General features: G+C 40.5%; 1 protein-coding gene and 1 long non-coding RNA gene across 4 annotated transcripts in view; both read left to right on the forward strand.

Moving 5' to 3' along the window:
• LOC5580322 overlaps positions 1-25,542 on the forward strand; it is a 198,779-nt gene that overhangs the window by 170,535 nt on the left and 2,702 nt on the right. For all 3 annotated transcript variants that reach the window (XM_021846526.1, XM_021846528.1, XM_001662980.2), the window contains 2 exons: positions 292-553; positions 18,328-18,403. In XM_021846526.1, coding sequence (XP_021702218.1) covers positions 292-553; positions 18,328-18,403 — 338 coding nt within the window. The remainder of the gene's footprint in view (positions 1-291; positions 554-18,327; positions 18,404-25,542) is intronic.
• On the forward strand, positions 18,415-19,556 carry LOC110676898. The gene is made up of 2 exons (XR_002500810.1): positions 18,415-19,197; positions 19,268-19,556. It is a non-coding gene; the product is annotated as an uncharacterized LOC110676898 (long non-coding RNA).

Here is a 25,542-nt window from a genome sequence, read left to right on the forward strand (position 1 = left end):
ATTGTACTCTGAGATTCAATCCTAACTTCTATAGTCTTTCGATGATTCGTTGTTATTGCTGATTTTCCCATTAGAGTCAGTCTATTGAAATATTTTTAATTCTATTGCTTCTAACGAGAAATTTTGCTAAATGTTTCATAAAAAAAGGTCTCAATATACTGTAAATTGCGTGATTCTTTCTTTCATCAAACACACACGTCGAATCGAATGCATGTAATTTATCTCTTCAACGTATAATGTTTGTTCTGCTATCCCTCTCATTCGTAATCCACCTTCACACCACGTCCACAGACAATCGTCCGGGAGATGAACCGCCTCGGTATGATAGTGGACCTATCGAAGTCGTCAGTCGCAACCATGAAGGACGTGCTGGCAACCTCGCAAGCACCGGTCATATTTTCCCACTCGTCGGCCTATGCCCTGTGCAACTCCAGCCGGAACGTCCAGGACGAGGTGCTGCAGCTGGTAACGAAGAACCGTGGCCTAGTGATGGTCAACTTTTACAACAAATTCCTCAGCTGTACCGAAAACGCCACCGTGGAGGATGCTGTCGGTGAGTACCTATCTCTGTGTGTAGTTGCCATTTTTTTATCTACTTCCTGTGCTGCAATGTGTGTATTTGTTTTGCGGGATGATATTGCCTGTTTTGATAAATATAAGCGACGGTGAGATGGTAACAGCTGGACTGTAAAAAGTAACGAGCAAAAAGCAAAAATGAAAAAAAAAACACATACACGGGATAGTTACATGGGGCGGTATACTACATCATGCTTTCCACGTTCTATCAATATGGTCTGGTCAACGCGATGAAACTTTACTGGTCGCTTGGGTTCAACTGGGTAGAAGAGAATAGTTTAAAACCAATCAACAATGTAAAATTACAAAAGTCTGGGAAATCTTTATATGTTGATTTTTCGCTTAATTTTCCGTCTAATGAATTGAACATATATATCTTCTTTTGGCATTACGTTTTCGCTGGAACAAAGCCTGATTCTCAGCTTAGTGTTCAATGAGCACTTCCACAGTTATTAACTGAGAGCTTTCTTTGCCAAAGTTGCCATTTTTCGCATTCGTGTGGCAGGTACGATTATACTTTATGCCCAGGGGATTCAAGGAAATTCCCATTACGAAAAGATGCTGGACCGACCGTGAATCGAACCCAGAAACCTTCAGCATGGCTCCATATATTATTCTCAAAAAATTTACTACGCGATTTGACAATCTACTTTTGAAAAAGAGCAAAAATAGCGTGTTCACGACTTCCCAACAAACGGTTCACACTTAAATTATTTTACGGATTCCTGTGAAATCTCAACAGCTGAACAGTTCGGTGAAATAAATTAACGGAGTACGGTAAATTTTCACAGTATTCGGTAACAAAATCACCGTAGTCCGTTAAATTCCGACGAAATACGGAGTTTTATTTCACCGAACTGTTCAGCTGTTGAGATTACGGTGAAATTCACTGCCGTTATACGCATAATTATCACATGTAACTTATTGTGCATTTTGACTTGTTTCCACTCAACAGTTTGTTGTACGTATAGTTTTAGAAAACACATACAAAACTTTGTACGTAAATTTAATAAAAAGCAAACCAAATCAATTTGTCCCATTAGGCTGATACAAATATTAAATTTCTTTTATGTCCGAGACCACTTGGAAGGCACGAGGGGGGGGATAAAAATAAATAAGGAACAAAAAAATAAAAATGGAAAAAAAAGTTTTTTTTTTGAATTTTTATTTTTAATGATAGTTGTTAAACTGTTTTTAATCGTCTTCTGGTTCATTATTTTACTTGTTTTTTACTTTGTAAATTGAAAAAACTTAACTGATGTCAAAAATATGATGAATCTTTTTTTTCTCCCCTTCAAAACTTTCGGATTTTCGAAGGGGGGGGGGGGTGACATAAAAGAAAATTAATATTTGTATCAGCCTTATTAAATTTTCGCGAACACTGCCCCACTGTTGTATTTCTACGCATAACTGTCACACTATATAGTTCGCTAATATCGAACGTAATATTCAGTACGCGGCTTCTAACTGACTGTGATTTCGGCAAATCGTTCTGAATATCTTTTGATTAAAATTTTATATTTCAAAACATTATTAAAGAGAATCTAAAAAGTAGATTCAAATCGGTTTTCAACGAATTTTCGTTGAATTTTTAGAATGGATCGCAAAATTCTTCTAGTTTTTGAAACCGCGGTCATCGATTCAGAAATTAAGGTTATTTCATCAAGGGGAGTATTGAGGTAACCCCGCTTAAACAATCTGTAACCGTCATGTTCGCCTCACGAAGCACCTCACGAGTGTAAAATAACGCAAAACAAACATGACAGATTCCCGAACAGGTTTGGTGTCAGTAAGTTTGCAGCCGCCTGCTCGGCAGAACATACTCCCTGAACATTTACTCGCGAGTAATTGAACAAGGTTTGATTTAGTATGATTTTGACAGACAATTGAATTGTATATTCATTAGATCGTCAGTAAACAACCAGTTTGTAGTCATAAATTGTTGAAAACCAGAAATCAGAACCAGAATCCAGGATGCCAGAAATTTCCTCCCCGAAAACAGTTTTTTCAAAAGCGCAATTGGCTCTGAACAGCTCTGATCACGTTCACGAGTCACTATTGCTTCGTTTTCTCGCGAGTAAATCAGAACTCTGATGCTCGCGAACATTTAGTTTTGTTTTTGATACTGTTCAGTAGACATATTCGCCACTTTCCATCACAGGTAACCGCTTTAATTTCGAATACATCCGATTCTGTTTTTGAACGGGGGATGCGTACCGTGCAAAAAAAGTTTTTAGTTCAAAATTTCAAAAACCGTGCAAAAAAAGTAACACCATTTCTTGACGTTTCATGCAAAAATAAGGTTATGACAAAAAAAAATGTATGGGATTTTTTTTTGCACGGCCGTTTAAAAAAAATCCGTGCAAAAACAGAATCGGGTGTACATGGCTTTTTTTTCTATTTCATTTATTTGAGGCTCAATCGCGTTTAACGCTTTACGGAGCCGAAATTTATTTTTTGTATTGTTTACAAATCATTCACTTTTTTGTACTAAGATTAGTATGGGATGGAGCCAGGGTACTCGTGGCAACTCGAGGTTAATGGTCACAATTTTTGGAAGGAAGGACATGGTGAGGATTGGGTTTAGGGTTTTCTGCAGCACATCCGGGAGGTATATCGTGGTATCGCGATGAACGTGTAGTGGCGTTGGTACCAATTTCTTGCCGGTATTCGTCTGCCGGATGGCCAGGATCCTCAATCCAACATACAGGGGACAAAATACAGAAAAAAAAAACTGGAGAAGAGAACACAGGAGAATTAAACTTTTATACTGGACAAGCGAAGAAAATCGTAAATTGCGACCATGTAAATGAGATCGCGGGTGCCCAACACATCTCTAACAGGAACATAGGGTTGTCTACCTCGGGCCGCAAGGGTATCCAAAAGTTGCGCTCTGGAGGCGTCCATATCCGGGCATTTCCAAACTACGTGATCGATGTCATCATAACCATAACCACACCTATTACAAACATTGCTCAGCGCGAGGTTAATCCTGTGCAAATGTGTACCTAGCGAGTAATGGTTGGACATAAGTCTTGACATCACGCGAATGAAATCTCGACCTACATCCAAACCTTTCCACCACGCTCGCAAGGAAACTTTAGGAATTATGGAATGTAACCACCGTCCCAGTTGGTCATTTAGCCAATCGCTTTGCCAACCGTGAAGAGAACTTTGACGTACTAAATGAAAAAAATCATCGTGTGAAATTTGTCTATCATAAATCTCACCTTCCTCAGCGCCCACCTTTGCGAGAGAGTCCGCCTTCTCATTGCCATAAATTAAGCAATGTGAGGGGACCCCTACAAAGGTAATCTTATATGATCTTTCGAACAGTGCACACATCTGCTCTCTTATTTTTGTAAGAAAGTAAGATGCATGCTTAACATGTTTCATCGATCGAAGTGCCTCAATAGAACTGAGGCTATCCGAAAAGATGAAGAAGTGGTCTGCGGGCATGTTTGAGATCATCCCCAATGCGAAGTTGATTGCTGCCAGCTCAGCAACGTAAACCGTGCAAGGTTCCTGAAGTTTTCGGAAGGCGGAAGAGTTTTCATTGAAGACACCGAAGCCAGTGGATCCATTGATGCGAAACCCGTCAGTGAATTATCTCCTGTAGGAATCGACATTCTGGTACTTTGCGTTAAAAATACGTGGAATCGTTATACATCGAAGTTGATCTGGGATTCCATGAATAGATCGTATTCAACAGAGGAACTGTCATTGGTGAAGTGTACACGTGGAGGGTTATAACATGGAAGACTTATGTCAGATGACATGTAGTAGATATAAACTCTCATGAATTTTGACTGAGTATTCAGTTTGAGCATTTCTTCGAAGTTTTCGATAACGAGTGTGTTGCTCACTCCACACTTAATAAGTATTCTTAGCGAAAGCTCCCAGAATCGGTTCTGTAGTGGTAAAACCCCTGCCAGCACCTCCAGGCTCGCATTGTGAGTCGAATGCATACAACCATCGATGAAATGTCGCCAATAGCTACGCTTCTTCGCTTTAATAAGATTCTTCAGTCTTTTTTCGAGCTTCGAGTACTCTAAATAAAGTTCTGAGGTACCGTATCTACGAAAAGCTTTAAAGGCATTAGATTTTTCTCGATACAACTGAGTGCATTCATCATCCCAACCAGGTGTGGCTGGTCGTCTTTTGAAGGATGCACTTGGAACTCGTTGCTTTTGGGATTCTAATGCACTTTTATAAATCAATTCTGATAGGAATCGATACTCATCCAACGGTGGGAGAGTGTTGAATGATTCGATACCAAAAGTTACCGCTGATGCAAATTTTTGCCAATCTATATTCCTAGTGAGGTCAAAAGGAACCTGAATTGACTGTTCTGACCTTTCACAATTATTTTTGATAGAGGTTATTATGGGCAAGTGATCACTACCATGGGGATCATCGATAACCTTCCACATGCAATCGAATGATAGTGAACTTGAACCCAAAGACAGGTCAAGGCGGCTTTCTTTGCCGTCGGATGAAATACGTGTCACTTCACCTGTGTTCAGCCGCTCTATAATCGTCATAAGATTCGCCCCATCCAGTACCATGTGAGTTCATATCACCCAGTATTAAAACCGGGAATGAGAGCATAGAGACTGCATTCCAAAGATGACGGCGGTTTATTGAAACTCTTGGAGGAATATAAACAGAAGCTACGCAAAGATCTTTACCCTTTACGTTTATTTGGCAAGCAACGATTTCTATGCCTGGATGAGTCGGGATGGGGATTCTGCAGAATGAATGTCACTTTTTGATCCCTAAAAGCACACCCCCGTAATTATCATCTAGATCCTGGCGTATAATGTTAAAGTCGTAGAAGTTAAGATCAGAAGAAAGCCATGTTTCACAGAGTGCAAATATATCACAATCGGGATTGTGAAGCAAAAACTTAAATGTGTCTAATTTAGGTTTTAGACTATGACAGTTCCACTGTAGCACAGTGATCATATCTTGTACCTCACTTGATGAATTATCCATCGAAAGATATGATCGAAGCAAGGAGGGGCCACGAGATAGTCAATTCCCGGAGATATTCTTCTATTGCGGGGAGAAAAAGGTCTAGTATGCCTCTGAATGAGTCTGAAACTCCGAGAGCATTACATATGCGATCCACCAGGGCCCTAAAAGTTATCAGTCCTCGCTTAGCCCAGGGCGTTTTCGAGGAAGAGCGAGGGACTTCAGTAGCATTTCTTTTGCTTTCTTGTCTAGAGCTTCTTTTCGAAGTGTATTTTATCTGTGGAGGCGGGGCGGCAGATCTTTGCTGCAACACGGAACGGAAGCATCAAAGACCTGTTTCTTCGGGATTTTCAAATTTGCCCCACTTCCTTTGGAATTAGGCAAACTTCTGAGGGAAGATTTCAATACCTTACGGCGCAGTCCCGGAGAAGATGGAGACTTTCTTTTACCGGGTGCGTGTACCTCCGAAGAATCTCGCCCATCGGTTTCGTCGTCGTTCGCTTCATCGGAAGACAACTCTTGAAAAGAGTTACCAACTGGGATGGCTGATGAAGACTCTTTTGCAGGCGGATTCAAAGCTTTCACCATTTCCGCATACGTCTTCTTGGAGCGCTTCACAATTGAGCGACTCTCATTTCGAATGCGCTTTTTGTATGCCGGGCATTTCTGCAAGTCATGCAGATCCTTGCTACAGTAGCTGCATTTTTCAGCTTCCTGTGTGCAAGCATCTTCTAAATGAGCTTGGTTGCATTTGCCACAACGGGGCTTGTTGTCGCAAAAGCTAGCACTGTAGCCAAGCTGCTTGAAGTTGGTACAATTGAATACCTTCGGCACGTTAAGACGCACTGGGTAAAAAACACTATCAATGCAAACAAATTTCGGGAGGACGGAACCAGGAAAAGTCACTCGAAACGAGGCTGACGGCGAAAAAACTTTCTTATTTCCTTCCATGGAAACTGATTGCAATTGTTTGCAATCCAGTATAGCCACATCAGGAATTGACCGGTTATCAAAAACACCTTTGCCAGTCTTAATGTCCTCACATGTCAGACTCGCGTCGATGATTTTCCCTTCCACCTCGACTTCTCGTGCCGGAATATAGGTAAAGTATTCCACAGCAAAAGCCTCATGCTGAGCAATCTCATTCGCTGCTTTGTAACTAGGTGCAGTTACACGCAGCTTGGATTGCTTCACTTGGTGAATAACGGTCCCTGGATATTTACGCGTCAGCTCTCGAGAGATCGAGAGCACGTTCAAAATCTTATTTTTGCGCTGGAAATAGGCCCAGCCGAAGACGGTTGGTAAAACCGCGTTCGAGCAACGAGATCTTTTGGAGGCGTATCGCCTCCATCCGAATCGTCCATGCGGGAATAAATCCAACCGCAACCAAATCAACAAAAAATAAAAAAAAATGTGGAGAAAAATAACGTTTGAAAAAAATTAATTAATCAGTGGACTATTTTGTACACACCTCCCCTATACGGGCAAAAAATAATAATACTAATTAAAGAAGAAAAAAAATATGAAAAAAAACTTAACCGATCAGTGGGCTATTTTGTACAAGCCTCCCCTATACGGGCAAAACTTGCACCGGGAGAGAGACAGAGGTGAAGCGAAAAACAACCTTGAACTTGTTTGTTCGAAAATGTAGAGCAATTCAATAGATATACAAATTATCCGTACAGCAGCAGAACGCCCAAGCACCGTAGGTAGCAAACTGACCGAATAGCCTTCTGCTTCGATGTTGCTCTCGGTGCGGGAAAAAAAGTCAATCACCGTTGTGCCGGTGGTGATGATTTTTTTTTTTGCGGTGGAACGATACTAGTTAGGGGAACATGGTCCAAGACGCACGGATGGGGTAGAATGGCCCACGTCATTAAATCATTCATAGATCGTTTCAATTTGTATTCTTTGCCAAACGAAGTTAAAATATGTTTAGCTAACAGTTGCCGCCACAACCCTTCGACATAAACTTATAGATTTTTCCTCAATTTTCCGGTGAAATTCAACATTTTTCCTTTTTTTGCCTAAACATTAAGGTTTTCCGATGATTTCATAAAGGAATAAGCGTTTCCATGCCACAGAGAAAACTTATGGAGAAACATGGTTGCTAACTAGTAGTTCTCCATACTAAATGGCATTTTACCCCATCCATTTGGTCATTTTGAACCACCCCCATTTTTCAACCAACTTTCCTACACGATTTAAACCCGTTAAAAAACTCAAATTTGGGAAATGTTTTCATGATGGTAGCTAGCAAATATTGTAAAGTTACTGTTAGGACTTCGAATGGCGTTAAAATGTGGATCTCATTAGGAGAAAACGACACAAATCCTTAAAGTGGCATTTTGGACCATTTTGCCCTACACTAGTTCGCTTCCTTCGCAAAGCGCGATCGCCTAAGCACTTAAATGCACTAATTAGATAATTATTAACAGTCGAAACTAGACCAAAAACCCACGCGGGCGGTGGGAGAAAAAGGTCAAATAAACTTTGCAACTTTGTGCCGTGCGATGAGACCGGGAACCTGTCAACCGACTCGTGCAAGCGCTAAGCAAGGAATGTGTGTACATGGCTTGCGGCACATCATACTTCATGATTTAGCATACCAATTCTAAAGAAGAATATTTCAAGCGCATTTGGATGACTTGGCTGCATGCTGGATTATCCCAAATAACCGGTTCCCTGGTGGAACTGGCCATTATATTGGTAATTCTGAAACTTGGCTTGCGACATATTGATCTTCAAGGTTTTGCAAATCAAGTTTAAAGATGGTTTAAAAGTATTTGGATGACTAGAACATACGGGATTGTTCCGGTTACCCGGATCCCTGGGGAAAATGGCCGCTAATTGGCGGTTCTAAAACCTAGCTAGCGACTCTAGATTTTCTGGATGACTTGATCACATGCTAGTTGATTTAGATACCCTGTTCTCCCGGAAAATGGCCATTATATTGCCAGTTTTGAGAACTATGTTGCGACAAAAGAAAAGAATAATTCTAGAAATTTAAGATGGCCTGGCAACATACTGGGTTATTCCGGATAACAAAGTAACGAATATATTGGCAGATCTGAAACTTAATTTACGACTTATCAAATGTCATTATTTTGTAAACCAAGTCCAAAGGAAGATAAGATCGTGTGCAGATAAGTTTCTGGCAAGCCTGCAGCTGGAAGAACAATAAATCACCTCTACTAAATCTTATAAGCTCTCTTACATTCTCATATACTCTTTCTTCCACTAACACATACGTTAACTCATCATCTCTCATACAGAAAACTTTTCTTTCCATCCCACATTATACAATTGTTTTTCTCCATTTTCCCATCGTTTGGAAAATGTCACTTGAGCCGGCATTAAGGCATAAACTTCCCAATTTGGATTTCATACCTAAATTTTCTTTTATCCCATACTTAATAAAAACTCTTGATTCTAATAAACACGCTATTATTTTATTCGCTATTCGCAACGATTTAATTTAAATTTATCACAAAACTGGTCAACACAAGTCATCAATGTGACAAAAACTCCAAACCCGTCTTTCCTGGTTCCATATTTAAGAACATGGGACAATTATACGTATGACGGCAGCTTTATCAACAAAATTTTGCTGGCTTCCACACTGCTAAAAATTGAAATCGGATTCTATCATCTGGAAACTTTAAACAAATTCAATAAAATTTTATAATAAAAATCATTGAACTGCGTTTCAGATAGCAAGTGCAGTGCAATGATAGATTTTCAAAAGTTCAGAAAACGTAACGATTATTTTCCTTTCAAGCGATGCGTTTTGTCCGATAAAAAATGTTAATAAAAAGCTTAATTTCAATGTATTAAAAAAAACGGAAGAAACGTCAGTTAAATATTATAAAGCAGCTCTCATAATTTACCAAACATTTCAATAAAAGAAAAATAATCAGATAAGAATACAACTGATGCGTATTGGAGTACCCTCCCCTGCATAGTGCGAAGCTTACATTTATTCCCATAGGAAACCGCAATCGGTTTTTGCAACATTTACCTACGTTTAATATTCACATCGACGATACTCGTTTGTCCTTCGGGATGCTCGTCACTATTGAATCCGATATAAATATATTCCTGAATACGTTATCATCGCTGGGATGCAACCATGTCCATGTTGATTTTTTTTTTGCGATAGTATTGATATTTGAAAAGGGTGAACAAGTTAATAGTAGCGCGGAGATATTTTAAAATTCTCACTCCAGTGAACTTTTTGGTTTCTATGTAGATCAACACATGGTACTAACTTCGTAAGTATTAGAATCTGAACATTTTTTTATTTATTTATTGAATTTTCACCTAAAGTTGTGTCATTTTTCGAAACAACCACTTATAAATACGGCACAATTTTTCAGTTTTGAACCAAATTTTTAAACCATTTCGGAATCAGAAGCCTCTTTCTATAGGGCACTTGAAAAATTATGACGGATTGAAGACATCTTGCAAAGATTTAGTGTCATCTCTCGGTAAGGTATGTATCGGTATGTATTATATATCGAAACCTGTAGGTTTGGTTATTGCTACATATTTTCAGAGAGCTCCAACAAAATCCAACATTTGACCAAAAAAAATAAAAGTGGAGACAAAAAATCGAATTCGAATTCTATCTGTCTGATTTATAATTATTTCTTAGAAAATGTGGACCATATTTATTTTCAGCATTACTGTACAGAAGGCCAAAGTAATTTGATAGAAGACAGTTGTGAATAAACATTTATTTTAAAGTTCTTAATGTGTTCATCCACGTCATCCGTTTTAACTGTAAATTAATAAAATTGCAATCATTTTACTGTTTTAAATTTCTTCAGGTTCTAGGGTTAATATCTCAAATCACTCAATCCTATTTCATAGCTTTCAGGGGCTACACACAAGCCCATGTTTATATTGGAAGGAAAATGCTTTCCGTTGCGGATTTGGGAAATGTTTAACACTTGATCCCATTCCTCCAGGACCGAGTGACCTTGTGAAGCGACAGAAACACAAGGTCAGGGCAAATGGAACCAGAATTGGTACAAAGCGTAACGATTAAATGAAAACGCTTTTCATCGCAATAAATATGTTTGTGCGGTTTTCCGAGTTGCTGCTGCTATCGGAGGGAACCTCGCAAAGTCTCCTCAGTAACGACAGTGACACAGAGAGAGTGTACAGTATGTCCTATAAAAATGCGAAAATAATCATATGGTGTTTTATGGTATGTTTTGTATGGAAGAAAGAATCAGAAGTTTTATTCAAAAAATCTTCTTTTTAATCAGTCAAGACCCTGTTTTTAGTTTAGTTGTTACTTGATTTGTACTAGTCAATTCCAGCTAGAATTTGAAAACCCGCCCTCAAATTTTATCATCGAGTTGATTATTGTGATTGAAGATTCGAATATTTGAAGAATAGATTTTTTTCGCCAACTTTGGTAGATTCTTTGGGACGTTCTGGTGGATTTTGTTTAGTTCTTTTGACATTTTTCTACAACTATTTCTACTGTGTATAATCAAAATATATGGTGGGCTTCACTAATGGTGATTTGATGTTCTTGTTTGATCCTTGGAAAGTTTTAAACGTAATCCTAAATATAATGCAGTGCAAGGTTTTTACAATTCTTGGTAAGGTCTTGACAGCTTTCTCGTGTAAAATATTTCGTTGATTTTTTGTAGCAAACCGTTCTTTATTCGCGAGGAAGAGAGATGTTTCAGTGCAATGTTTACGATTCCATTGCAAATTTATAGCGTCTTCGATCTTTGACAAATAAGCAATTTATTTTTTAGGACTCTTCAAGAATAACTCCAACGATACAGGGTGAGATACAGGCACCGAACATTTGTTCATGTCAAATAGTAGAAGGATTTTATATCTAGGGTGCTGGAGGCTTCAACATATTCTAGCCTGATCTGCTTATTCTGGAAAAAAAAACGTAATGAAGGTTTCATGTTATTCTGAAAAGCGGCTCTGTCTTGCTGAAAAATACAATGAGCCGGTGTTCATCTAAAATGTATCGTACCGAACAAATTTCTTCTTTGAAAAGTTCGTATAGACTTCATTATATACTTTTCAATAAACTGTGATGAATAATAAAAGCACACTAAACCCATAAAATACCAATACTCACAAGACTATGAACCTGGCAAAATATTGTATTGTGACCTTGAAAAATTCATTATTCAAGATCTCCTCTTTTCTCGGAAACCAAACAAACTTTTATTTTCAACAATTACATTCAACTCTCCAATGCTCCATAGGGACCATCATATTAGGAGGTATCGACTTACAAAACACAAAACCAGTGTAAATGCAATCCAAGGGACTATCGAGTTAGCCATGAAAACCAACTTTTACTATGGTTTTTTAATTCGATATCGAGATACGAAATATCGAGTAAGGGAGTGTTGACTGTAAATGCGATTTTTCAAGCTGAAAACTTCATCACCAGCGTATGAAACGATTGAACGCTTTTTCTGACTCATGAAAATCAAAACTTTTTTCTTAATAACTTTAATTAGATTAGTAAAATATGTGACAAAAATAGTAATAGGTATATTTCGAAGTCATGGTAGAGTAAAAGTAATCTAAAAGGAAATTACAGTCACCTACGAAAACGATAAAAATAACGTTTGAGTGTGCTAAATTGAAGTTTGTACAATTTTCGCATTTTCACTGGTCATACTGTATGTTCGGAAAATGGCAAACATATGCTTTCTGCGGCAATGTCGCAGTTTCGGATGTTTTGGGGCCATGCTTCGTTGGCAAAGCGGAACAGCAGCAGAAGGATCTTGGGTCTTTCGTCGGAGCTGGCCAATGTAGGTATGCATATGGTAAGCAAATTTATGGCCCCCTTGTTCGGGGATGTGTTATTAAAATGGAAGCTGGCATACGAGGCTTCTTATTGAATGTGTTTTGAGGGTTTAATGTGATATTGCTAGGGTCGCTTCGCATAGAAAATTGTTATGCACTGGCTCGAGGGACTGTTTGGTTTAATTTTCGTCTTCATCATGTCAGCAGAAACGGAATGTTGGAATTCAGAGGAACTGCTTGCAATTATTTGATTGTGCGAGAGACTTGAGGAATTTTAACAGAATCATTCCGTGAAATTTAGCCTGCTTATGAACGAAATTTTGCACAACAAATTTATCGCAGACGCACCATAGCCCTAGTCGTAATTAATCCCAAAATTTCAAACTTTTCCTCTTGCATCCTAACTTTGCCGAGAGTTTTTCCCCCACTTTGAAATTTGGATAATCCACGATGAGCGTAGAATTAATGTCTTTCCCTTCGCGTAAAAGTAGGCACGTGCTTTACTGATTCCTGGAAGGACGACTTTCAGCACGGTTGAAATTTAATCTGCTCGAGTTTGGTAAACAAAAAATGGTGCACTAAGTGGTGCAGTATCAAATTTTTCCCTTAATAAGCTAGCTTTTCCTAGCTATGCAGCAATTAAGGGTGGTTCAAAATATTGTGTTATGTCCACATAGCTTAAACATTTCTACGTTGAATTCTGAATTAATAAAAAAAAGCAATGGTATGTCCAAAACTACCACAATGGCTGAAGCAGTCCAAGTTGGTATGAAATTAACTAACAAAATTGTTATCTAGTTACGATTCTCTAATGGGTCCGTATATTTTTTTTAATTATTTTAAATTGGAATGCACGTTCTTTGAACGGTAAAGAGGACGAACTGTTTAATTATCTAACATCTAATGGCATACATATAGCAGTTATTACTAAAACTTATTTGAAACCTGGATCCAAACTCAAATTTTTTTCGCCATTTGAAACCAAAGATTTTGAAACTTTGGGTGTTTTTGTTGAATCACAGCTTGGTAAATATACTTTTATAGCTGCCTATTTGCCTTTTCAATGCTCTGGACTGCAAGATAATACAGCAAAGATATGATGGACGTTTAAATTTCTATCCCCAGTAAAATCGCCTGTCATTGACACGACTTGTAGGATATAGGTATATAAGATCTTGCTATCATTTCAATTTGTCGTACCCATCAAAAGGCTTTCATTAAATCCTACTCCATGACACTCGTAGAGCATCTAACTCAGAATGTAGACCTGTAATGATTTCTCTACGGACGTTGCATTGGTGGACAAACACTTAACCTTCTCTATGATAGCATCCGCTTCAGCACCTCTGCCCAACCATGGATGAAAACATGGAAAACTTCATTCCAGGGACAGAACCGGTCCGACATTAGTGATGGATAGATTTTGACAGGTTTCCAGCTGAACGCATTCTGCAGCCGTACCACATCCCACTCCACCGGTTTTTGATTATAATGGGACATCACTCTGGAACCGGATGTCTGCGACCGATTTCCAAGAGACCGTGCCCGAGCTATGAAGTAGAGACGGATGCACGTGAAGATGCTCGAAAAGTTTGCCCCCGATGATGATGGAGCAAAATCGACCTGAGAAAAAGTATGATATTTTCATATTATTGCTAACAACATTTTGCTACATTTTCAGGATGGGGAAAGTTAGTTTTAAAGTTTGCTCTTTTGCATATTTTATCAGACGGGAAATCCAACCTAAGTTTTTGCACCGTTTTTTTTTTCGGCACTGCTGTTCTCACTCCAAGACGGGGAAACGTGGAATCCCAACTGTCAGTTTTGTCGTTTGAATGCATAATGGAACGAATGATAACAAGGTCCTTCAAGTCAAAGTAGAACTGCACACATGCATTACATGTAGATACGTAAATTGAGTTTTTCCCCTGCATGGAGTGGGTTCACTTTTTCACTGCTTTGAAAAGTGAGAGAAGTTTCGCTGTCATTCCTTTTGTGATGTTTTTGAAAGGGTTACTCAAATGGTATGCATAGAACATGGATTTGTGTCCATTTTTGTTCAGTCCAGCTTTTGCGTTGCGGTGCAAAAGGAGCCGCAATCTCATGTTTCAAGTTTGAACAACTTTCCAAAGGATTTTCTTATACATTTTGCATCATATTTTTTTTAATAAAAGTGTTCCCTCATGTTTCATAATTCGTTTGGTGAATACATTTTTCGATCATTGAACGATTTTGTCATCGGTCATCTTTACAGCACTAGGATGGAATCATATTGAGCTTCATACTTGATAACGTAAAACAATTTTAAAGGAGAGTGTATTGAATGGAATCGTTAGTTTTTATGACAAAATTAGTCGTATCTGTAGACGCGTACCACCATGATAGGATACACTGTTCGACAAAAAAAGTCGATATGAATGCACAGCGACCGGACACCCCGGGCTTGAAAGTATAAAAATAAACAAAAATAATGGCGTTTTCAGAATGTTCGTGTCTGCCCCAGGTCATTTTTAAAATATACTTGAACTGTTTGCATTTTTTAATTAAAAATCTAATCTAATCAATAAACCGACACAGTGTTTTATATTCAGGACAGCAGAATTCATGTGCCATATAATGTCCCTATGAAGTCTATCCGGGAGTCTCTATTGAAATTTCTTGTAGTAGTACCCGGAGCATCCCCTTGAAAAATAAAAAAGTGAATTAAGTGTTTAGGAGATATCTCTTAACAAAATCAATTTCAGAGGTGTTCTGCCACATTGAATGCCAAAAATCAGTTCTGAAGAATTCTTAATACGGAACCTAAATAAGATAAAATAAATTTCTAAATAAAATCCTTCAGTATTTCTTTTTTTTACAATTCCCGGTATGCTTGGAGGTGTTCTAAGCCTGCGTTTCCACTATTTTCACAGCAAACTAATACCGAAATAATGAAAACAGTCTGGCAAGCTTCAAGAATACGTTACATATAGCCACTTGATGGTCATAGATGAGATTTCTGACGTTTATGCTAGTCATGGAAAGCATCGAAAAGGGTGGTCAAAGTCACCAGATAGGCCAAATGTAACCCCGCACGGTGGTATGTATCATATCATCATAACCATTATCCTATTCCAGTAACTGAGAAAATGGACGTGACCGGCAATTGAAGTTCTTATGTCTTCTCAACTCTGAAGTCTGATCGGATAGCTATTCACTTCAAAATGCCCCTCCAAAAGTAATCTGAATAAAATTAAGAAAGCAAAAACATGAAAGCTACGAATTACTCCATTAGTACGCAACGCAACACAATAATTCAAATATAATTTCTCATAACTTTCCGTTCATGTTGTTTCTCACCGTCTCAAGTCACATGGTATACGGTCATTCAAACAGATCCAAAAATATTAATAGATATTCAAATAGCCGTATCCTAAGAAAATTCACATTGTTTCAATGTAAATTAATTGAATACAAACTGAACTTATGTGATTTTAAATTGTGCTTATTGATAATTTAAACTTAATTTAAACTCTGAAAAATCCTTAAAAAATCCTTAGGAGTGCTTGATGCACAACCAGTGGAATTTGTGAAGTTTAAAATACTTCTCGTATTTTGCCTTCTCAACAGGATTTCTGGTTGATTTCTCGTAACAATTTTGACAAATGCCTGTAGTAGCCACTCTTCTAAGTTTTTTTTAGAAGATTCTTGACAGTTCCAGACGAAATTCTTCCCATGACTCAAAGTTGATACTTGCTTGGTTTCTAACAACATCTTCAGAAAGCTTCTTGGAAAAAATATCTTCACGGGCACTGGTTTAATCTGGAGTCATCCGAAGAAATTTTTATAATTTTTAAAAACATTTTTAGGAATCTCGAGAAGTTCCTGGGAAAATCTTTTACGAATTATTGGTGGGATTATTCGTTTGAGTCTTCCCAAGAACTTACCCTGCAAGCTTTCTGTAGAATTAGGGCAAGACCCTCTAGAGATGTTTCTCAAAAGATTCTAGTTAGTTCCTGGCTGTATTCGCAGTAGAATTTACAGAGAACCATAACAGATATCTCACATGGAATTCAGACGTTATCTTTATGTGTCATTGACAAAGATTTCCAGTAGGATTTTCCAAAACTACTTATCAGGTTTCTTGTTAGATTTTTTATAATGTCTGATCAAATCATTGACAAATCCTTTGTAGAATCTATTTGGATATGCTGGAAATAAGTAGAAAGAATATGTCTTACATGGATTGCAGCCAATTCAATTTAACCCTCATTCTAATTTATGTTTAATTCAACTGATACAAAAAGAACGAACAAATCTTTTGTTTTAAAGCATTTTGATTTTAAGAATATTCATTTCCAGGCGTCCGTGGGATATTTGTAAAGCTTGGAAGGGGACAGCAACTTCAAAAAGGCTGAGAACCACTGTTCTAAGCGATATTTTCAATAAATTCCTTGTAAAATTGCTTGGATGATTCCAGAAAAAGTACTTCGATTATCATTTACACACCTGGTGGTAGACAAAATAAAATTCTAACTAGTGTATATTGTACAATAATTCAAGAAGGAAATTTGGATGAATTCCTGTTGAAATTACTAAAAGCATTTATTATGAAGTTCCAGAAAGTATCTGCACGCATTTTTTTTCTGGGTTGCATATTATCATGAATCTTAAGAAAAAAATTCAGAAATGGGTTCTTAAGATCCTTGAAGGTGTTGTTCAAGGCAGAATTTTAAAAGTGTTATGTAAATAAATTTCTGACGAAATTTGGAATTTCTTGAGATATCTTGAAAAAACTGGATTAATAAAAGAAAAACACTTAAATTCTTTCCTAAAAAACAAAACTTTTATTCTGAAGAAGAATTCAGAAATCAATTCCTAGATGGATTCAAGCGCAAATGCTTGTAAAAAATTCTAGAAAAATCTGCAGTACAAGTCTTGAAGGTACTATCTTAGACAAGTATTTCAGGAATCCCTTTAAATTTTTCAGTTTGTTTTTGGCAAGAATATCTAGAATAGTTTCTAAAGCACTTTATAACATTTTCTAGAAGAAAATTCCACCAGACATTTTAAAATGAACTTACTTGTGATGTATTTGAAAATAAAGACAGTACATTCTTTGCCGAGATGTTGGTTATCCAATTTTTTGTCAAGATCTCGAAAGAAGAATAAGATAAAGAAGACACTTACAGAGATCTATTGGATTCTTTGCAATCCGTTGAACTTGATTTAGAAATTCAAAAGGTTTGCAATTTGTATGTCTCAGAAAAAAAGATCACCACCAGTAGTTTATCTTGAAGTAGGCACAAACATTGTTTTAAGTTATTAATTCTTTGTTAATTATAATCAATTTTATTTTCACAATAAAAAAAATCGAAAATTTACTTCTTAAGGATACATAAAAAGGGAAAAAATCTGAAATAAACTCTTTAAAAATAAACTTATGAAACAATAACTATAATTAGAATCATACATATTTAATGACTCACAATATTCATTGCTAAGTTTTTGATCGTGAAGTGCTTGATTTTATTTCTCTCTCGTAGTGTTTTGATTGATTCCAATTTTTGTTTGAAAATTTTGTATTTTTCTATTGTTTATTACTATTATTTTCTTTAAATCCTTAAATATTTTCCATGTTTAGGTAGCAATTCTTGATTGTTTGTTATTTTTGTTGGGAATCAAATCCAGACACCTTCAGTTGTAGCCGCGAATTTTACCATCAAACTAAGGAAGGCCAATCATACATTATTCTCCGTCTAAGTTGAAAAACCGCAATCTAATATCTTCATCACGAGAACCAGCTGTTGCCATATCATTTCCATTAGTTATTCCGAACATACGAGCAGAAACTCAACGTCAATACCGAGCGACAGTATGACCAATTCATTACTATTACAACTTTTTCCTGGTATCGATGTCAAGTTTTCCCTACGACTATTCCATTAACACTACTCTCTACATCCCCGTTCTGTCTCCTTTCTCCAACAGCGCACATAAATCATATAAGACAGATTGCCGGAATCGATCACGTGGGTCTCGGTGCCGGATACGATGGCATTAATTTGTAAGTAATTCAATTCATTTTTAATACTACATTTACTTTTTCCCTCCCGCAATCTCGCTTCTCGATGGTTTCCATAAATGTGACTCGACGAGAAAAAACGCCAAGCAAAGACATATCCAGAACCATTGCAAAAGGGGAAATTTTCCTGCATTAGCTATTACTTCCTTCTTCGAGCACAAGCAAGCAAGCCGGAAGGAAACGGGTCTTGACCGAGGTTGGCTTTTTACTCGAACCTCGAGACCGGGTTCACTGGAATTTGTGCGGCTGCGAATGTTTGCCGAAGATAGCACATTTCCCCCTCCTCGTAGCCACGGTATGCCACGGTTTCGCCAGCATTAGAGACGAGACCACACAGTCGTCAGTCCCATGGAATCGAACACATAAATATTTATTTGATTCACATTATGAGGAACGCGAGGACTCACAGCTGTGCAACCCTGACGGGGAATTAATGGTAATGGAATGGTCCTGAAGTTCTACTACAGTTTCCATCCTCCGCTCTTCGGGTCGCGGAACGATGATGACGTTCGAAATAACTTTCAAATGTTTCGTCAGTACCACTTCGCAAACAAAAAACCAACCAACAAAACTGAAAACGTACATTTAATTTTAAATTGAAAGCAGCTGTTAAAAGGTGCAGAGCGTATATAAATACTTGATGGAATCTTTCAAGTGGCCAATCGTAGTGCCCCCATTCGCGCGTTTCATTCAAATTCTCACGGTTCATTCGCAAAACCCCCCGCGAGGAACGAGAGGAACGGTTGCATCAAATGGGAAGATTCATTCAACCACGGGTAAACATTTGCCACCAAGTGGTTTCCCATTGCAGGCAACAACCGTCGTCATCGTCATTTGGGATTTCAGATCCGGTGCACAGAACATGGGAATTCGCTTCGGGTCGTTGGTCAACCCCCTTCCGTTGTTGAATTCGGACAAGAGAGGGAGAATTCTCGGCAAATCTACTGAGAAAATGTATACGCATTACTGGGTTCCCATTCATCAATAAGTTGATGGGTCGAGCTGTTTTTCGCCTCATCAAACATTTTATTTGGATATTGTTTTCAGGATGATATTGGTAGCTGTTCAAAGGAATCATTGGAATCATGGAAACGTTTATTATTAATGTTGAAATGACTAAGCTATTAAAATCTAATCCACCTGGTAATATATTAGAAAATCCATGAGAAAACCATTCTAAATGTGCATCAAGGATCTCGCTTGATATTCTGAGAGAATTCTCACAAAGAAAAACCTCTCAGGTGATTCTGAAGGAGTCTCTCAGAGGATTCCGAGAGAGTCCTTCAGGTGATTATGAGAGAAACCCTCAGGGAATTATGAGAGAACCACTTAGAGGATTCTGAGAAAACTTCTTAGGGAATTCCGAGAAAATTCCTCAGAGGATTCCGAGAGAATCTCTCAGGGAATTCTGAGAAAATCACTCTGGGGATTCTGAGAGAATCTCTCGGAGGATTCTAAAAAAATCCCGCTGGGGATTCTGAGGGAACTCCTCTTGGGATTCTTAGAGGATCCCTTGGGGGATACTCAAACAATCCCTCAAAGGATTCTGAAAGAATCCCACAGGGGATTCTGAGAGAATCTCTCAGGGGATTCTGAGAGAATCCCTCAGGGGATTATGAGAGAATCCCTCAGGGGATTCTGAGAGAATCCCTCAGGGGATTCTGAGAGAATCCCTCAGGGGACTCTGAGAGAATCCCTCAGGGGATTCTGAGAGGATCCCTCAGGGGATTCTAAGAGAATCCCTCAGGGGATTCTGAGAGAATCCCTCAGGGGATTCTGAGAGAATCCCTCAAGGGATTCTGAGAGAATCCCTCAGGGGATTCTGAGAGAATCCCTCAGGGGATTCTGAGAGAATCCCTCAGGGGATTCTGAGAGAATCCCTCAGGGGATTCTGAGAGAATCCCTCAGGGGATTCTGAGAGAATCCCTCAGGGGATTCTGAGAGAATGCCTCAGAGGATTCTGAGAGAATCCCTCAGGGGATTCTGAGAGAATGGCTCAGGGGATTCTGAGAGAATGGCTCAGGGGATTCTGAGAGAATCCCTCAGGGGATTCTGAGAGAATCCCTCAGGGGATTCTGAGAGAATCCCTCAGGGGATTCTGAGAGAATCCCTCAGGGGATTCTGAGAGAATCCCTCAGGGGATTCTGAGAGAATCCCTCATGGGATTCTGAGAGAATCCCTCATGGGATTCTGAGAGAATCCCTCTCGGGATTCTGACAGAATCCCTCACGGGATTCTGATAGAATTCCTCACGGGATTCCTAGAGTTCTGAGAGAATTCAGCCTGGGATTTTGAGATAATTCCTCCAGGAAATCTGAGATAATACCTCAGGGTATTCTGAGAAAATCCCTCCGGGTATTTTGGGAGAATCCCTCGGGAGATTCTGGTAGATTCTGAGAGAATCCCTCAAGGGATTCTGAGTGAATCCCTCACGGAATTCTGAGAGAATACCTCAGGGGATTCTGAGAAAATGCCTCAGGGGATTCTAAGAAAATCCCTTAGGGGATTCTGAGTGAATCCCTCACGGAATTCTGAGAGAATACCTCAGGAGATTCTGAGAAAATGTTTCAGGGGATTCTGAGAAAATGTTTCAGGGGATTCTGAGATAATCCCTCAGGGTATTCTGAGATAATCCCTCAGGGTATTCTGAGAGAATCCCTCAGGGGATTCTGAGAGAATCCCTCAGGGGATTCTGAGAGAATCCCTCAGGGGATTCTGAGAGAATCCCTCAGGGGATTCTGAGAGAATCCCTCAGGGGATTCTGAGAGAATCCCTCAGGGGATTCTGAGAGAATCCCTCAGGGGATTCTGAGAGAATCCCTCAGGGGATTCTGAGAGAATCCCTCAGGGGATTCTGAGAGAATCCCTCAGGGGATTCTGAGAGAATCCCTCAGGGGATTCTGAGAGAATCCATCAGGGGATTCTGAGAGAATCCCTCAGGGGATTCTGAGAGAATCCCTCAGGGGATTCTGAGAGAATCCCTCAGGGGATTCTGAGAGAATCCCTCAGGGTATTCTGAGAGAATCCCTCAGGGGATTCTGAGAGAATCCCTCAGGGTATTCTGAGAGAATCCCTCAGGGTATTCTGAGAGAATCCCTCAGGAGATTCTGAGAGAATCCCTCAGGGGATTCTGAGAGAATCCCTCAGGGGATTCTGAGAGAATCCCTCAGGGGATTCTGAGAGAATCCCTCAGGGGATTCTGAGAGAATCCCTCAGGGGATTCTGAGAGAATCCCTCAGGGGATTCTGAGAGAATCCCTCAGGGGATTCTGAGAGAATCCATCAGGGGATTCTGAGAGAATCCCTCAGGGGATTCTGAGAGAATCCCTCAGGGGATTCTGAGAGAATCCCTCAGGGTATTCTGAGAGAATCCCTCAGGGGATTCTGAGAGAATCCCTCAGGGTATTCTGAGAGAATCCCTCAGGGTATTCTGAGAGAATCCCTCAGGGGATTCTGAGAGAATCCCTCAGGAGATTCTGAGAGAATCCCTCAGGGTATTCTGAGATAATCCCTCAGGGTATTCTGAGAGAATCCCTCAGGGTATTCTGAGAGAATCCCTCAGGGGATTCTGAGAGAATCCCTCAGGGGATTCTGAGAGAATCCCTCAGGGGATTCTGAGAGAATCCCTCAGGGGATTCTGAGAGAATCCCTCAGGGGATTCTGAGAGAATCCATCAGGGGATTCTGAGAGAATCCCTCAGGGGATTCTGAGAGAATCCCTCAGGGTATTCTGAGAGAATCCCTCAGGGGATTCTGAGAGAATCCCTCAGGGTATTCTGAGAGAATCCCTCAGGGTATTCTGAGAGAATCCCTCAGGGGATTCTGAGAGAATCCCTCAGGGGATTCTGAGAGAATCCCTCAGGGGATTCTGAGAGAATCCCTCAGGGGATTCTGAGAGAATCCCTCAGGGGATTCTGAGAGAATCCCTCAGGGGATTCTGAGAGAATCCCTCAGGGGATTCTGAGAGAATCCCTCAGGGGATTCTGAGAGAATCCCTCAGGGGATTCTGAGAGAATCCCTCAGGGGATTCTGAGAGAATCCCTCAGGGGATTCTGAGAGAATCCCTCAGGGGATTCTGAGAGAATCCCTCAGGGGATTCTGAGAGAATCCCTCAGGGGATTCTGAGAGAATCCCTCAGGGGATTCTGAGAGAATCCCTCAGGGGATTCTGAGAGAATCCCTCAGGGGATTCTGAGAGAATCCCTCAGGGGATTCTGAGAGAATCCCTCAGGGGATTCTGAGAGAATCCCTCAGGGGATTCTGAGAGAATCCCTCAGGGGATTCTGAGAGAATCCCTCAGGGGATTCTGAGAGAATCCCTCAGGGGATTCTGAGAGAATCCCTCAGGGGATTCTGAGAGAATCCCTCAGGGGATTCTGAGAGAATCCCTCAGGGTATTCTGAGAGAATCCCTCAGGGTATTCTGAGATAATCCCTCAGGGTATTCTGAGAGAATCCCTCAGGGGATTCTGAGAGAATCCCTCAGGGGATTCTGAGAGAATCCCTCAGGGGATTCTGAGAGAATCCCTCAGGGGATTCTGAGAGAATCCCTCAGGGGATTCTGAGAGAATCCCTCAGGGGATTCTGAGAGAATCCCTCAGGGGATTCTGAGAGAATCCCTCAGGGGATTCTGAGAGAATCCATCAGGGGATTCTGAGAGAATCCCTCAGGGGATTCTGAGAGAATCCCTCAGGGGATTCTGAGAGAATCCCTCAGGGTATTCTGAGAGAATCCCTCAGGGGATTCTGAGAGAATCCCTCAGGGTATTCTGAGAGAATCCCTCAGGGTATTCTGAGAGAATCCCTCAGGGTATTCTGAGAGAATCCCTCAGGGGATTCTGAGAGAATCCCTCAGGGGATTCTGAGAGAAACCCTCAGGGGATTCTGAGAGAATCCCTCAGGGGATTCTGAGAGAATCCCTCAGGGGATTCTGAGATAATCCCTCAGGGTATTCTGAGAGAATCCCTCAGGGTATTCTGAGATAATCCCTCAGGGTATTCTGAGAGAATCCCTCAGGGGATTCTGAGAGAATCCCTCAGGGGATTCTGAGAGAATCCCTCAGGGGATTCTGAGAGAATCCCTCAGGGGATTCTGAGAGAATCCCTCAGGGGATTCTGAGAGAATCCCTCAGGAGATTCTGAGAGAATCCCTCAGGGGATTCTGAGAGAATCCCTCAGGGGATTCTGAGAGAATCCCTCAGGGGATTCTGAGAGAATCCCTCAGGGGATTCTGAGAGAATCCCTCAGGGGATTCTGAGAGAATCCCTCAGGGGATTCTGAGAGAATCCCTCAGGGGATTCTGAGAGAATCCCTCAGGGGATTCTGAGAGAATCCCTCAGGGGATTCTGAGAGAATCCCTCAGGGGATTCTGAGAGAATCCCTCAGGGGATTCTGAGAGAATCCCTCAGGGTATTCTGAGAGAATCCCTCAGGGTATTCTGAGAGAATCCCTCAGGGGATTCTGAGAGAATCCCTCAGGGGATTCTGAGAGAAACCCTCAGGGGATTCTGAGAGAATCCCTCAGGGGATTCTGAGAGAATCCCTCAGGGGATTCTGAGAGAATCCCTCAGGGGATTCTGAGAGAATCCATCAGGGGATTCTGAGAGAATCCCTCAGGGTATTCTGAGAGAATCCCTCAGGGGATTCTGAGAGAATCCCTCAGGGTATTCTGAGAGAATCCCTCAGGGTATTCTGAGAGAATCCCTCAGGGGATTCTGAGAGAATCCCTCAGGAGATTCTGAGAGAATCCCTCAGGGGATTCTGAGAGAATCCCTCAGGGGATTCTGAGAGAATCCCTCAGGGGATTCTGAGAGAATCCCTCAGGGGATTCTGAGAGAATCCCTCAGGGGATTCTGAGAGAATCCCTCAGGGGATTCTGAGAGAATCCCTCAGGGGATTCTGAGAGAATCCCTCAGGGGATTCTGAGAGAATCCCTCAGGGGATTCTGAGAGAATCCCTCAGGGGATTCTGAGAGAATCCCTCAGGGGATTCTGAGAGAATCCCTCAGGGGATTCTGAGAGAATCCCTCAGGGGATTCTGAGAGAATCCCTCAGGGGATTCTGAGAGAATCCCTCAGGGGATTCTGAGAGAATCCCTCAGGGGATTCTGAGATAATCCCTCAGGGTATTCTGAGAGAATCCCTCAGGGTATTCTGAGATAATCCCTCAGGGTATTCTGAGAGAATCCCTCAGGGGATTCTGAGAGAATCCCTCAGGGGATTCTGAGAGAATCCCTCAGGGGATTCTGAGAGAATCCCTCAGGGGATTCTGAGAGAATCCCTCAGGGGATTCTGAGAGAATCCCTCAGGGGATTCTGAGAGAATCCCTCAGGGGATTCTGAGAGAATTCCTCAGGGGATGCTGAGAGAATCCCTCAGGGGATTCTGAGAGAATCCCTCAGGGGATTCTGAGAGAATCCCTCAGGGGATTCTGAGAGAATCCCTCAGGGGATTCTGAGAGAATCCCTCAGGGGATTCTGAGAGAATCCCTCAGGGGATTCTGAGAGAATCCCTCAGGGGATTCTGAGAGAATCCCTCAGGGGATTCTGAGAGAATCCCTCAGGGGATTCTGAGAGAATCCCTCATGGGATTCTGAGAGAATCCCTCATGGGATTCTGAGAGAATCCCTCATGGGATTCTGAGAGAATCCGTCTCGGGATTCTGACAGAATCCCTCACGGGATTCTGATAGAATTCCTCACGGGATTCTGAGAGAATCCCTCAGGGGATTCTGAGAGAATTCCTCCTAGAGTTCTGAGAGAATTCAGCCTGGGATTTTGAGATAATTCCTCCAGGGAATCTGAGATAATACCTCAGGGTATTCTGAGAAAATCCCTCCGGGTATTTTGGGAGAATCCCTCGGGAGATTCTGGTAGATTCTGAGAGAATCCCTAAAGGGATTCTGAGTGAATCCCTCACGGAATTCTGAGAGAATACCTCAGGGGATTCTGAGAAAATGCTTCAGGGGATTCGAAGAAAATCCCTTAGGGGATTCTGAGTGAATCCCTCACGGAATTCTGAGAGAATACCTCAGGAGATTCTGAGAAAATGTTTCAGGGGATTCTGAGAAAATGTTTCAGGGGATTCTGAGAAAATGTTTCAGGGGATTCTGAGAAAATCCCTTAGGGGATTCTG

The sequence above is a fragment of the Aedes aegypti genome, chromosome 2 (genome assembly GCF_002204515.2).
Source record: "Aedes aegypti strain LVP_AGWG chromosome 2, AaegL5.0 Primary Assembly, whole genome shotgun sequence".
Classification (NCBI taxonomy): Eukaryota; Metazoa; Arthropoda; class Insecta; order Diptera; family Culicidae; genus Aedes; species Aedes aegypti.